We start from the raw sequence: 12200 nt of genomic DNA, 5'->3' as shown, positions 1-12200 counted from the left end.
TGTCATGAGGTGCTGCCTGTTCCAGCCTAGGAACCCGCCCCACTTGTCTCCTGCCCTCAGCAGACCATAGTTGTTGGGCACATACAGCCTAAAGTCCCAGCCAGTAATGGGACTGGCAGGCTGCGGAAAACCAGACCCCACCTGGCTAGTCACGGTGGGCTGATTCCGTTACATTCTCGGGGGCTGAGAGGTATAGACAGGAGCCAGCAGGGCAGAGGTGCTGTCTAGGACTGCTCAGCAGCCTGGGCTCAGAGGACATCCCCACTTCTGGTCTTACCCCTGCCTAGCTCTTCTGTGCCTGGCCCAGTTCACACTTAGCTCTCCACAAGCTGAACTGCTAAGAAAGACTTTATTAATAAGGTCAGGTAAGGGGAAGGCAAGGAGCCTGGAGATGGACACACTGGTACCAGGGGTTACAAACAGTAAGAAACACTTTATTATAACTTTACAACATATAAATAGCTTGGGTCAAATCTGTGCTTTCTGGCAGCTGGGCACCAAGTCTGCTCCCCTGCAGGCTCCTGCCTTCCTTCACATTGCACTGTTCATTGGGTGGCTCTGGCCTGGGACCTGGTGGTCGAGGCTGGAGTCAAGGGGCTGGGCGGCCCAGTCCCGCCCTCCATCTCCTCATGCCGTGGCCTGCACCTGTCATCTGCTTGGGTTGCGGCTGGTGTGGAAGGACCGCTCCTCAGGGGTCAGGCCAGCAAAGAAGGGGTGCAGCAGGGCCTCGGCCAGTGTGATGCGCTGGGCAGGGTCAAATTCTAACATCCTCCTCATCAGGTCAAACAGCTGCACGTGCTCCAGGGAGTCTTGGAGCATGTAACTCTGCTCAGGGACACAAGGTGCCTCAGTGTGACGGCAGGATCGTGGGAAGCCACAGCAGGTCCCCTTGCCTCTGGGATGCCTTGCTGGACTGGATCGAGGAGGCAGTGTTGCCTCCTTGGAGGACTCTACTTCCGCCCTCCTGGACAATGAGCAGCTCCTTTCCTTTCATGCCTCTGTTTAACGTTTTGCTCGGAACTTGCCAGGCTACTAGGTGTCTTGCTGGATTGATGCCTCTGCCCCCACATGCAAAGTCCTGACAAGTGGGTAGAGATCACCTCTGCGAAATTCACTTGCCCGAGCACCAAATGCAGTTGACAGAGACCAAATGCAGTTGGCTTCCTGGCCATGTCTAGGTCTTCCCTCCCCCTCACCTCAGTCCTGCCTAGTTCTTCCCAAAATTTTGCGGAGAGAGAGGGACAGGAAGCAGCAGGGTTTCTGACATCTGGCTCTTCTGGTGTTCCCCAATTACATTCATAGCCACCCTATGGGGAAGGGGTAGGGCCAAGGGCCCCTCTGGGACAGTATGCAAGAAGCCCCACTGCCAGCATCCAGCAGTCTTGGGTGCCGCCTCCCACAGAGCTGGATCGAGGAGGCAGCCTTTAGTGGCCTGGCCTGTCTCTGCTGTATGTCTGCCCATTGTCTGGGGTCTCTCCTTGGCATGAGTTGAGCTGGGGGTAGCCAGAAACTGACCTTCAGAGGTTTGCAGTTCTCCTTCACATACCGGCCATCAGAGCTGTTCTCATCCCAAACTAGGCCCCCTTTGTAGAAATATTTCTGCTTCCTGAAAATTAAGGGGGTGGGGTCAAGTGTGGGAGCAGAAAGGGGACAAGCCTCTGGTGGGAGGTGGGGAAGAGCAGCTCCCAAGACAGCAGCAGAACCAGGGCAAGAGGTTTGCAGGGGCACACAGGGAAGGTTTTTGGGACCCATGGACTGTCCAGCAAAGACTCACCACATCCAGTACCCTGCTGACCCACAGCCAAGAAGAGAAAGGCCCCTATACCAACCCTGAGGGGGCTACTGGGGTCCTTACCTGGTACGGTGGATCATGTGTGATGGGATGGGCCCTAGGATCTTCTCCATCATCACCAGATGCTCTCGGTTTTCGTGGGTCTGTGGAAGATTAGGGACAGTGCAAGGGGGTCAGTCCTAGCCCTGGCCCCTTCAAGGAGAATAAGAAACAAGAAAGATGGGCAAGTGCCCTCACTGCCCCCAGAGATGCAAACCTACCAATGAAGCGGCAGCCCCAGCTTCTCCTGACAGCCTGTGCTCAGGCTTAGGCTCAGGCTCCTCAGCCCTTGTGGGTGGAGGCAGACTGGGCTGTGACTGCATTTCCCTCTGGTTAGCTCTTCGCTCCCTGCCCAGAACATGCCCTGTCCCAGCCCATCCCGATGCCTTTATTCATCTGTGCCTTTTATCTAGAAGGTCAGGTCACCTCCTGCCCATCCTCCATCCTCGACGGCCTAGCATAAGACTCCTCTGAGTATTCCAGCTCCCCTGACTTGTGCACTCCCTTTAGCATCTACATCCTTAAGACTCTGAATCTCACATGATGACTAATGGGAGGAGGAAGACACCTGTCTTCTCATCCAGGTGGGGCTTCCCACCCCAGTGGCCTGCAGCCTATCACAGTAGCAGTGCTCAGGGTAGGGGAGCGATGTGGGGTGGCTGTACCTGGAAGAGTGTGAAGCCCCGGTAGTACTCAAAGAGAATGCAGCCAATGCTCCAGACGTCACAGGGCTGTGCCCAGCCCAGCTCTGAAAGCCAAGATGGGGAGAGGCCGTGAGATCTGGCCCTATGCTTCCAGCCTGGAGGTCACAGGGCAGCCACCACACTGGCTGGCAGGACTCTTGCCCAAATCCCATTACAAGGCCCTCTCTTCAGTAAGGCTGACAGATAAAGCCAGGTCAGTCACCTGTGTCTCATGACACTGGCCTCTTGGTCTGAGAAACTCTGCCTGCCCTGGGTGGCAGAGACGGCCAGGCATGCCACTGCCTCTGTTTATATCCTCCCAACAGTCTAGTGTGACAAGGTCACAGGCCATACAGTCACTCACCAAGGATCACCTCAGGTGGGCGATAGTGACGGGTGGCCACAATGGTTGTGTGATGCTCATGGTCAAAGGTGGCACTGCCAAAGTCAGCCACTCGGATGCTGGTGTTCTTCACTGACTTCTCCTCACAGCTCTGAAAGGCAAGGCAGGCCTGCCAGGTCAGGAGTCCACACGAGTGGGTAACCCACCCCTGGAGCAGGGCCTCACCCTTACCCCCACCAATACCTTGTGCTCATTGTAGAGGGTTTCAAACTCAGAATTCACAAACAGAATGTTCTCTGGCTTCAAGTCTGTATGGGTCAGCTGATTCTCATGCAGAACTAAGGGAGCAGGGAAAGAAGGGGAAGTAGGCAAATGAGTAGCTGACTCTCCTGCCAGCGCTAGGCCAGACCCCTCCTCCAATGCCAGCAACTGCCAGAGCTCCTCACACCCCCACCTCAGCAGGGAGCTGGACTGCAGTCTGCCTCTGTGCTGGCCTCTCTCTCAAGGGTTCTCTGTACTTGAGGCCTTGGAGGGTTCTGATACTTTAGCAGGGGGTGGGAAAGAAATTAGTCATTTGAAAAACCTCCCTCCACTTCTCCTCTGCAGAGACCAGGCCTCCTCACCTGTCTCTCACCAAAGCTACAGCAACAGCCTTGAGTTGGTTCCCTCTTCCCCGCACCAGCTGCATAATTTGCAGGGCCCTTTGCAAAATGAAAATGCAGGTCCCCTGTTCAAGTTACTAAGAATCAAGCACAGGGTCCTGTGTGACTGAGTGCACAGGTTGCATACCCAGGAAGCCAGCCCCACCTCTCATCGCTAGTCATGAGCAGGGAAGCCTTTCCCGTCCAGCCCCTTCTGACAGTGGCTACCTGCTTGTAGTCACTTTTCAGCTCAAGGCTCCCATCTGGCACTCAAGACCCTCACAACTGTGTGGCCCACGACTCCCCAATGATAGTCTATTCTACTAGAGCCAATTCTCAGCCCATAACAGGCTCCAGGCCTCACCAAGCTGTTCCCCTTGCTTGGAAACTTTGTCCCTGTCCCATCTTGCAAATCCTGTGGGAGGAGAAAGACTTCTTCATCCATGTGGGGCTTCCCACCCCAGTGGCCTGCAGCCTATCACAAAGTAGCAGTGCTCAGGGTAGGGGAGCGATGCGGGGTTACCTTGAGCTATTCTATATTCTAGCTCAAGGTCTACCAACTTCACCAAGGAGCCTTTCTGTACTGCTGCAACCACTGCAAATCCTACAGTGCTGAGCCCTGGCACCACCAAATGCTTTTCAAGGCTAGCAGGGAGATGACAAGTCAGGGTTGCACAGAGGGTCTCCATGTGGGTAGGACCTATGGCCCTATCTGTCAGGTCAGGCTTCTACCTTTTTACCCCATGCATGAAGCAGGGAGGTGGGGTTGGTGGTTAGGCCAATTCTGGAGCAGTTCTTTTCTGTTTTCTTCCTGAGCGCCTGGGGGTAGAGAGGCTGGTCCGGGGGTCCCTGGAGGGAGCCCTACCTAGCCTTTCCATCCTCACACTGAGATTCCCACCTGAAGACAGGCCTTTCCGCCAAAGGGGATCTGGTGTCCCTCAGGCCCAGGAGAATGGTTAGTAACGTGCTGGAATGAATGGGGACAACAAGTAACCAGATGACTTGGCTGTAGGAATGTAGCTGCCCATGCTTCTTTTGAGGGTGGACACTTACATCTAAGGGCGTGGCAGAGCTGGTAGGCCATGTGCCGGACATGTGGTAGGGGGTAAGGCTGGAAGTTATTCTCCTTCAGGAACTCAAAGGTGTTCTTGCCCAGGAGCTCAAAGGCGATGCACATGTGACCGTGGAAGTTGAACCAGTCAGACATCAAGACGCACAGGCTGGAGGAGGAGGATGGGCAGGGCTCAGGCTGTGTGCTGGGGGCCTGCCTCACCCCCTCTCTCAGATGAAGACAGTTCCCAACTCTCTCCTAGGCCACCGGGTCACACACCAGAACGCAGATACACACAATGCAAGAGAACCAGAGCAAGAGCACCTCTCCCCACCAGCCATCACCCAATCCCCAGATGAGCTCTGGGCAAGGACTAAGCTTCCTGCAGTGGGTAGGGGAGATGTCCACAGTTCTGGTCCAAGCCCTCCAAGCTTCCCTACTTATGATGTGGGAGAAGCCCTGCCTCAGAATTGCTGAGGGAGACATGGAAAGTGCTAGTGCACTCTGCAGGACTAGTGCTGCTTTTCTCGACCTGCCCACTCTGCTGAGCTTCGTGAGGGTGTGCTGGATTCACCCATCTGCCCAGGCTCAGCACAATGTGTGGAGGAGAGTGCTCAGTGTGTTTGCCACAGAAAGGCCCTCCTTTGGGTATCTCCTACTATGTAAAAGCCCCAAACGGCTTCATGTTTTTATCTTGTCTTACGCCCAACATAACCCAGTGAGCTCCCCAATTCACAAATGCAGGGCTGGGAGACCTGCCTCAGGCCACAGAGCCAGCTGGGGTGGAGCCTGGACTGCAGTCTAAAGGCTTCCAGCAAGACCTTTGCCACACTCCCCTGGCTCTGAGTGTGGGGAGAAGGCACAGTGCAGAAGGGTAAGGGGACACTACTAAGCCCCTGGGGGTCCAGCAGCCCCACTGAAGGCTTCCCTCCCACTCCTTGCAGACACTCACAACTTGTTTTCTTTGTCCTTCTCCTTGATTTTTTTGAGCACGTTGATTTCTAGCCGGGCAGCCTCCCGGTACTTGCCCACATTGCGGATGATCTTCAGGGCAACCTGAGACTTCCCTCTGGTACCCGGGAAGGAAACAGAGGTTCTCATCAGCAGCTGCCCAGTCCTTCCCCCACCCACCACCCCAATCCAGCAACTCCCAACAAACACTGCTCCAGGAGCAGCCTGCACTGAAGAGAGCAGATACTGGATGCCCAGCCTGCCCCATGCAACACCAGACCTTTGCCCACCCCACAGCAAGCGCCCTGACATCTGTGAGTTAATACTCTTGGCATCCATGCCAGCCTTAGGCTTTTATGTTCTCAGCCACTGCCAGCTCCCAAAGGAGTGTGGCAGAGTAGAGGCCAATCCTGCTTACCCAGCGCCAGCCCAAGAGCTCACACAGTGACCTAACCTATTGGCCAGGCAGCCCCAACCCTGGTCAGGCTGTCCCATCCAGAGCCCTCCTGCAGCAGCACCTCTTGACCTTCCTGAGCTTGTCGGCAAGTCTGAGCAAACAGGGATGGGGGTGCCAGGATCGAGTAAAGATCTGGCAAGAGGTAGGGGTACCAGCAAGGGTACCTCTCACTGTGGGGTCCAGGGCCACTCCTTTTACCACACCCCTCTCCAGCCGCACCTACCTGCCACAGCGTTTATCAGTGACCACAAAATGCCAGGAACCCTTCTTAAGTGTCCAGAGAAGATTTTAACAGTCCCTGCTCTGTGCTTCCCACCCCCAACCCCACCCCAGGAGGCCATCTGCGGGGAGCCAGCAGAGAAGGAAACCTGCTGAGGTCTGGCTGCCAGGCCCTGTCAGGAAAGGACCGCTAGAATTCAGATGTCCAGTGGGGAACTTGAGTGAGACAGCCCTAGCCTGGAAGGGCATGTCTGAGGCCTCAGGGAGGCTGACGGTGGTGCCTAAGGCTCACAGGCCCAGGGTAAAGGGATCTTCTAGAGAATCCCCTGCTTTTCTCTCCCTATCCTATTTTCCCAGATTCTCAGGGCAGGAAGGGACCTCAGGGAGGTCATGCACTCCGGCCTCCTCCTGAAACAGGGTCCCTCCGTGGCATCCCAGTCCTCAGCACAGGGAGCTCATCACTTCCAAGGCAGCCCTGCCAGAGTTGCATGGCTCTTACAATAAGACCCTGCCTTTCACTGAGCTGAATTCTGCCTCCACATGACAACCCTCACTGGCCCTGGCTCCCTTTGAGTCCTTTGAGTGAAAGTAAAGGTTCCCCAGACCCTCCACCTGCCCCCTAGTAACTCCAGAGGCTCATTTTCCCTCCAGCTCCTCAGAGAGGAGCAGCCCAGACCGCCTACTTGAGTCTGCCATGTCTTCACCTGGCCACGGTGTAGTTGTGCATGTCCCTCCACCCACTGGTCCCAACCCTAACCTCTTGGGCCGCACTGAGTCGTACAGGCATTTGCATGGAAACTTGGAGCAAATGGAAACTTCCTCTCAGTCTACCTTGTGGCCACAGGGAAGGCTGGATGCCTGGGTCTGAATGACTTGAGTACCCCATTTAATGCAGGAGCACTACAGCGCAGTGGAGGCCAACTCTGCCGTTAACTGGAGTATGATGCAGGCAAACCCTGAGTATGTTTATTCATCTCTGCAACAGCGAGAGGGCCACATATGGGTGGCACGCGGCTCCAGTGAGGACACAAGCACTTTGTAGCTGAAGTGCCAAACCAACTACGGCAGGGAGGCAACTGGCTCCCTGGAGGTGGCCTCCCCAACCCAGACCTATATGAGAGGAAGCAAATGTTCTAGTCTTGTGGAACGGTGAAGGGACAAAACTATTGCACTGTTGGGCTTGGGAAAGAGTGAGGTGCAGCACGGCACACACAGGTATACCCCACTCTCCTGGGCACACTCAGCAGAGACCACACACTACCCTAGCCACACTGAAGAAGGCAGCGGCCTGCTTGGTGAGAAAGCCCAGGGTCATGTTTCTCTCGACTAAGATCTGCACAGCTTCAAAGGCAGACCCTCAGGGGATGGGCTTATGCCCTTAGGGCTGGGCTTAGTGGTACTCCTAGCCCCTTGCCAGGCCAAGAACCTAAAAGTTATCACAGGAGGCAGCTCCAAGCCATAGGGGAGCTGGGGCCTTGGCCTTGTTCTTATATCCACCACTACAGTCCTGGAGAAGTAGAGAGATTAGAGCAGAACCTTTCACTGAGCAACAATTCTTGGGTAGTGTTGCCACATACCTGCAGGACCCAAGAATTTCTCCCTTATTACAGGGGATCAGCAAAACCCCAACATGGACAGGTCAGAACCCTACTTTGGTGCCACCCTTCAAAAAGAAAAAAGTTAAGCTCTGATAGCTGCCACCCTCAAGAACTCAGGCCAGCTCTTTCCAGGAAGATCACATCCAGAGCCAGCTGTACTGCCCCAGCTCGCTCACCTGGCATGGTCCAAGCACTCCACCACCTTGCCAAAGGTGCCTTCACCCAGGTTCCCCACAATCTCATCTAGGAGAGAAAAGAAATTGGGCATGAGAATCTGGAGGGCAGGGAGTTGGCAGCTCCTGCAAGTTCACAGCATTCAAATTCTCAAAAACAAAAAAGGTTTCTCTCTCACTGCTACACTCTTTAAAATGGAAGTTGCTAGTGTCTGTGTCATTCAGGCAATTACTGGTGGCCCCGCTAAGGCACCACGCGCACTAGAGGCCCCTCCAGGCAGGAGAGGTCTCATCTAACAAGGGGGATAGAAAGTAGAGAGGTAAAGTTTTACGAAAGGTGGCTGTACATCGCTCTTGGAGCCAATCGCCGATCCGGCACACCAGGTGACCCTCCTTGTCATCTTCCACACTCCGGCTGCTGCGCTTACTGCTCTGTTGGCTTCTCTGCATGCACCGCCCCCCGAAACGCCATCCGACCAATCGCATGGTAGGCGGTTCCGATTGACAGATTGAGGTGTCAGTCAAAGGCAGAGGTGGAGACGGTGAGGAGCCGGTGGGTTGGTTGGTTGGATTTTCCAGATCCCAGCATTTCATAAGGCACACAGCATATATAACGATAGGGATATTGCAAGGGACACGTCAAGACACAAACTGACTTCAAAAACAGAAAAGTAAAAACAGCTACAGGTATGTAAAGAAAACTCGGACATTATCTCTAAGAGGAGCGCCACAAACGCTCAGGAAGACGACCTGCCTCTGCTGCTGAGGGCCACGCTGTGAGGAGAGCCATTGCCCCGACTCCCTCCTCCTCCTCCTCCTCCGAGTCTCTCCCTCCCAGGCCCTCCCATGTGGCTTTCGCCAGAGCGGAAGATGCAATGAGAACGGTGGCGCAAGAAGGCAGCTGGCCCCTCCTGGGTCCAACCATCCAGACTGGTCAGCGGCTGCTCCGGCTTCAGCTGCAGAATGCCCAGCCTGTCCTTGCCTGCCTCTGTTCGTCCACGCAGACTTGCACATGCCTGACAGCTGCCACTCAGAGCCAAGCTGCTACCTGCCTCCAGACGGCATCCTTGGCCAGACTTCACCATCACTACCAGAAACAGCCTTCCGTCAGCAGCCCTTCTGCCACCAGCCTCAAGCAGGAAAGCAGCCTTGGATCCTCTGGGCCAGTCAACTGCCAGGCTTCCTACCACAATGGCCCACACAGGCCCCATGCCAGCTCCTGCCCTGGCCTTGGCACCTGTGCTGCTCACAATCTAGGCCCATCCCAAGTCTCACGACGATCGATAAGAGGGCACCAAACAGAGAAGCAGAGCCAGACCTGCACTGCCATCCTGTGGCAGCATGTGGCAGTGTGCAGAGAGGCGAAAGGGCCACGCTGCAATCGCCGGCACAGTCAACCCTCAACCTATGGCCAAAGAAGTCACAGAAAGAGCTGGGCAGAGAAGACGCCTGGCCTCTCCACCTCTCCTCAGGGGCCTCAAGGCCGGCAGCGGGGAGGCAGGGAAGAGGGATGGGGGAGAAGAGAAGACCGCACGTAACCTCGGAAATACACAACTGGCTTTCCTTCCCCAGGGAACTGAGCGCAGTGAGGGCTCCAGAGACCTTACAACCCTCTGTGCTAGGAATACTGGCCAGGCCCTGCTCTGGGCATGTGGCCTGCAACTGGACAAGGCCTGGGGCAGCAGCCTTTCCACCATTTCTTCACATGCCCCATCACACAGGCACCTGCCCCTCCTCACCGCGACTGCCCCTCGTAAAGAGGCTCGGCTGGAGAGGGCCTGGCTGGAGATTAGAAGGGAAGTTCCCAGTCTGAGCTGGCTGACAGGCAAATCCTCCCGTCCTGTGAGGCACTCCAGACTGGGGGCCTTTGGGAAGGGGTATGCAGATGAGACGCAGAGGTGGATGCAGTCCACATCAGAGCACTCAGTTACACGAGGAGGCAGTCTCTGGGTGGGAAGGACCAGGCCATATAGCTGCAGACCACCATACCAGCCACTCTACTAGGATCCTTAAGAAGTGTCCTAAGAAGTGTCCCCAGCCACTTGCACCACGTGGCCTGTGTCTGGAGCACTGTGTAGACATAGACAGGCCAGAGGCCAGCCAGCATCGGAGCCAGAGTTCCTATAGTTGCCACTGGAAGGGGCCAGAAGACACAGGGGCCAGGACCCTGTGATCAGCCCTGCACCTGGACCAGACAACACATACACACACACATGCACGCACACCAGTGCACGTGCACAGGGCTGGCAGTACTCACCCGGACCAGCCAGCCTGAGAGAAGGCTAGGAAGAGATGAGGCCTTTAAGCCCCAGCCAGCACACTCTGGCTACCACTCACCGAGGAGGCGCTGCTACAAGACCTGGTGCGGCGTTTGTGGCAGTGGTGGGCATGCTTGCGGGTCCGGTATGGCCCCCTCTCCCGCGATCGCCGACGATGACGAGAACGTGAAGATCCATAGTAGTCCTCTCCAAAGGATGAGCTCCGCTCTTCACACCGGTATGTATCGCTGTCACGGCGCTCCCGGTACCTCCTCTGGTAGGGCAGGCGGTCATGGCTGCCAAAAGGGGGATGGGGATGCTGGTCAGCTGGGTCCTTGCTGTTAGCAGGCAAGAGACCTGTGGTAGGGCCACTGTAAAGGGCTGAAGGGGGACAGCCTGTGCTAAAAGCATCCAGACTGGTGGGAAGTGGCTGAGAGGGGAGGGTGCAAAGGTACTAAGCCTGCCCTCCAGAGCCCTGTCCAACAGCAGCATCCTCCAGCCATAGGAGGAGGGGTACAGGGGAAGGGGAGTATGGTAGAGGGCCTCTAAGAGTTCTACACCCTCCAGAGTTCCCTGTGGCCTGCTGCAACTCTTAAGTTTGGCCTGGGGGCTGAGATAGGCCCAGGGAACAACCTTTCCAGGGGTGAGGTTATGTTCCTAATTCTCACCGAGGAAGGCTTAGGAGGTTAAGCAAGAAAGTTGCCAGCCTAGAAAATGGGGGAATGTGTAGGGAGAAAAGGCACTCCAAAACAGAGAAAGACTGGGCGACAAGGAAGGCAGCTACTGCTGAGGCCAAGGCATGCAGGTGAGGTTAGTGGAGGAGCCCAAAGAGGACAGGGCAGGGATCCAGGGACAGCTGGGCGGGGATGGAGTCATCTCAAGGAGTCTGGAGTTGCCACAGCTGAGCCCAGCTGACAGAAGGAGCCTTTCCCTCCTATCTAGTTTCCTCTCACCTTCTGGACCGAGATCTCCGTGGGGGAGGCTCCCTTCGGGACGGGTATCGCAGTCTCCCTTCATGTTCCCGACTGTAGGACCTCCTCCTCTTCCATCGGTAGCTCAGGTACGGGTCTGGTTCAGGGGAGCGGTATCGCTTACAGTGATGCATCTAGACCACGAGGAACAGAAAGCCCTGCTAAACACACAGCCAGCCACCTCCAGCCATGGGGCTGCCTGGGGCTTCCCAGTTGCTCCTGAAGAGGCCCATTGTTCTGTTTGGATGTGGCCCCTCCCAGAGGTTTATGAAGCAAGAAGAACTCTGAGGTCACACTGGTCAAACAGCAGACAATGGGAAACAACCTTCTCTGCCAGTGAACAAACAAACAGCTGCCTCCCAGCAGAGCATCACTGGCCTGGTGGCCTGAGTGCTCAGGGAACTGGGTGAGCCAGGGCCAAGGGCTGAGGCAGGAACCCTGGGACGGTGAACACTACCGCAGGGAGATCAAAAGCAGGAGAAAGGGGAGCCTCCTGCACTCCATTTCCTCCTGCCTGGGGAGTCCTGTGAAGTGAACGCTCTTTAATGCCAGAGGCCAGGCAAAGGGCTGTTGGCATGGAGCCAACACACGGGAGGCGAGGGCTCAAAGACCTCTAGTTTGAGAAGCTGAACGCTGTCTGGCTGAGGCCCTGAACTGGACCCCACCCAAGGAAGTAAGGACCACAAGTGAGCATGAGGAGCCACAACAGAGACGAGAAGAGCAGCCCTTGGAGAAAGAGGCACACAGGCCTCAGGAACATTCCATAGCCCTCCCGAGGGTCTACCCAAGGAGACGTGGACCCAGGGGGTCTATCCAGCCCCTGGGTCTCAGCACTGGGAAGGATGCCAAGGTCCTCAGAGTATCCAACTTTCTTGCCAGAGGCCCATTTAGTACCCTTTTAGACCCCCATAGTGCCCTGCCAGGTGCCTTGCCTTTATCCTACAGTACCATTACTGTCCCTTCTTCTAGCTCTCTGGCTCTAGTATCCTACCCTACGCCTATCTCAGGATAGCCAGAGGGTTAG

At 55.9% G+C, this 12200-nt stretch overlaps 1 protein-coding gene across 2 annotated transcripts in view; it reads right to left on the bottom strand.

The window, feature by feature from the left end:
* Positions 1–330: 330 nt before the first annotated feature.
* Positions 331–12200, bottom strand: part of CLK3 (CDC like kinase 3) — a 15486-nt gene continuing 3616 nt past the window's right edge. Inside the window, exons 2-13 of one of the 2 annotated variants that reach the window (XM_010375862.1) lie at positions 11159–11310; positions 10285–10501; positions 8295–8391; positions 7951–8017; positions 5502–5618; positions 4552–4718; positions 3101–3195; positions 2879–3008; positions 2497–2579; positions 1856–1935; positions 1516–1606; positions 331–825 (exon numbers count right to left, since the gene is read on the bottom strand). In XM_010375862.1, coding sequence (XP_010374164.1) covers positions 649–825; positions 1516–1606; positions 1856–1935; positions 2497–2579; positions 2879–3008; positions 3101–3195; positions 4552–4718; positions 5502–5618; positions 7951–8017; positions 8295–8391; positions 10285–10501; positions 11159–11310 — 1473 coding nt within the window. In that variant the 3' untranslated portion in view covers positions 331–648. The other variant, XM_030931238.1, reaches the window with a different exon arrangement.

This window comes from Rhinopithecus roxellana, chromosome 5 (assembly GCF_007565055.1).
Source record: "Rhinopithecus roxellana isolate Shanxi Qingling chromosome 5, ASM756505v1, whole genome shotgun sequence".
Taxonomy (NCBI): Eukaryota; Metazoa; Chordata; class Mammalia; order Primates; family Cercopithecidae; genus Rhinopithecus; species Rhinopithecus roxellana.
Note: the sequence above shows the minus strand (reverse complement) of the source record. Positions and strands in the feature narration are given on the sequence as shown.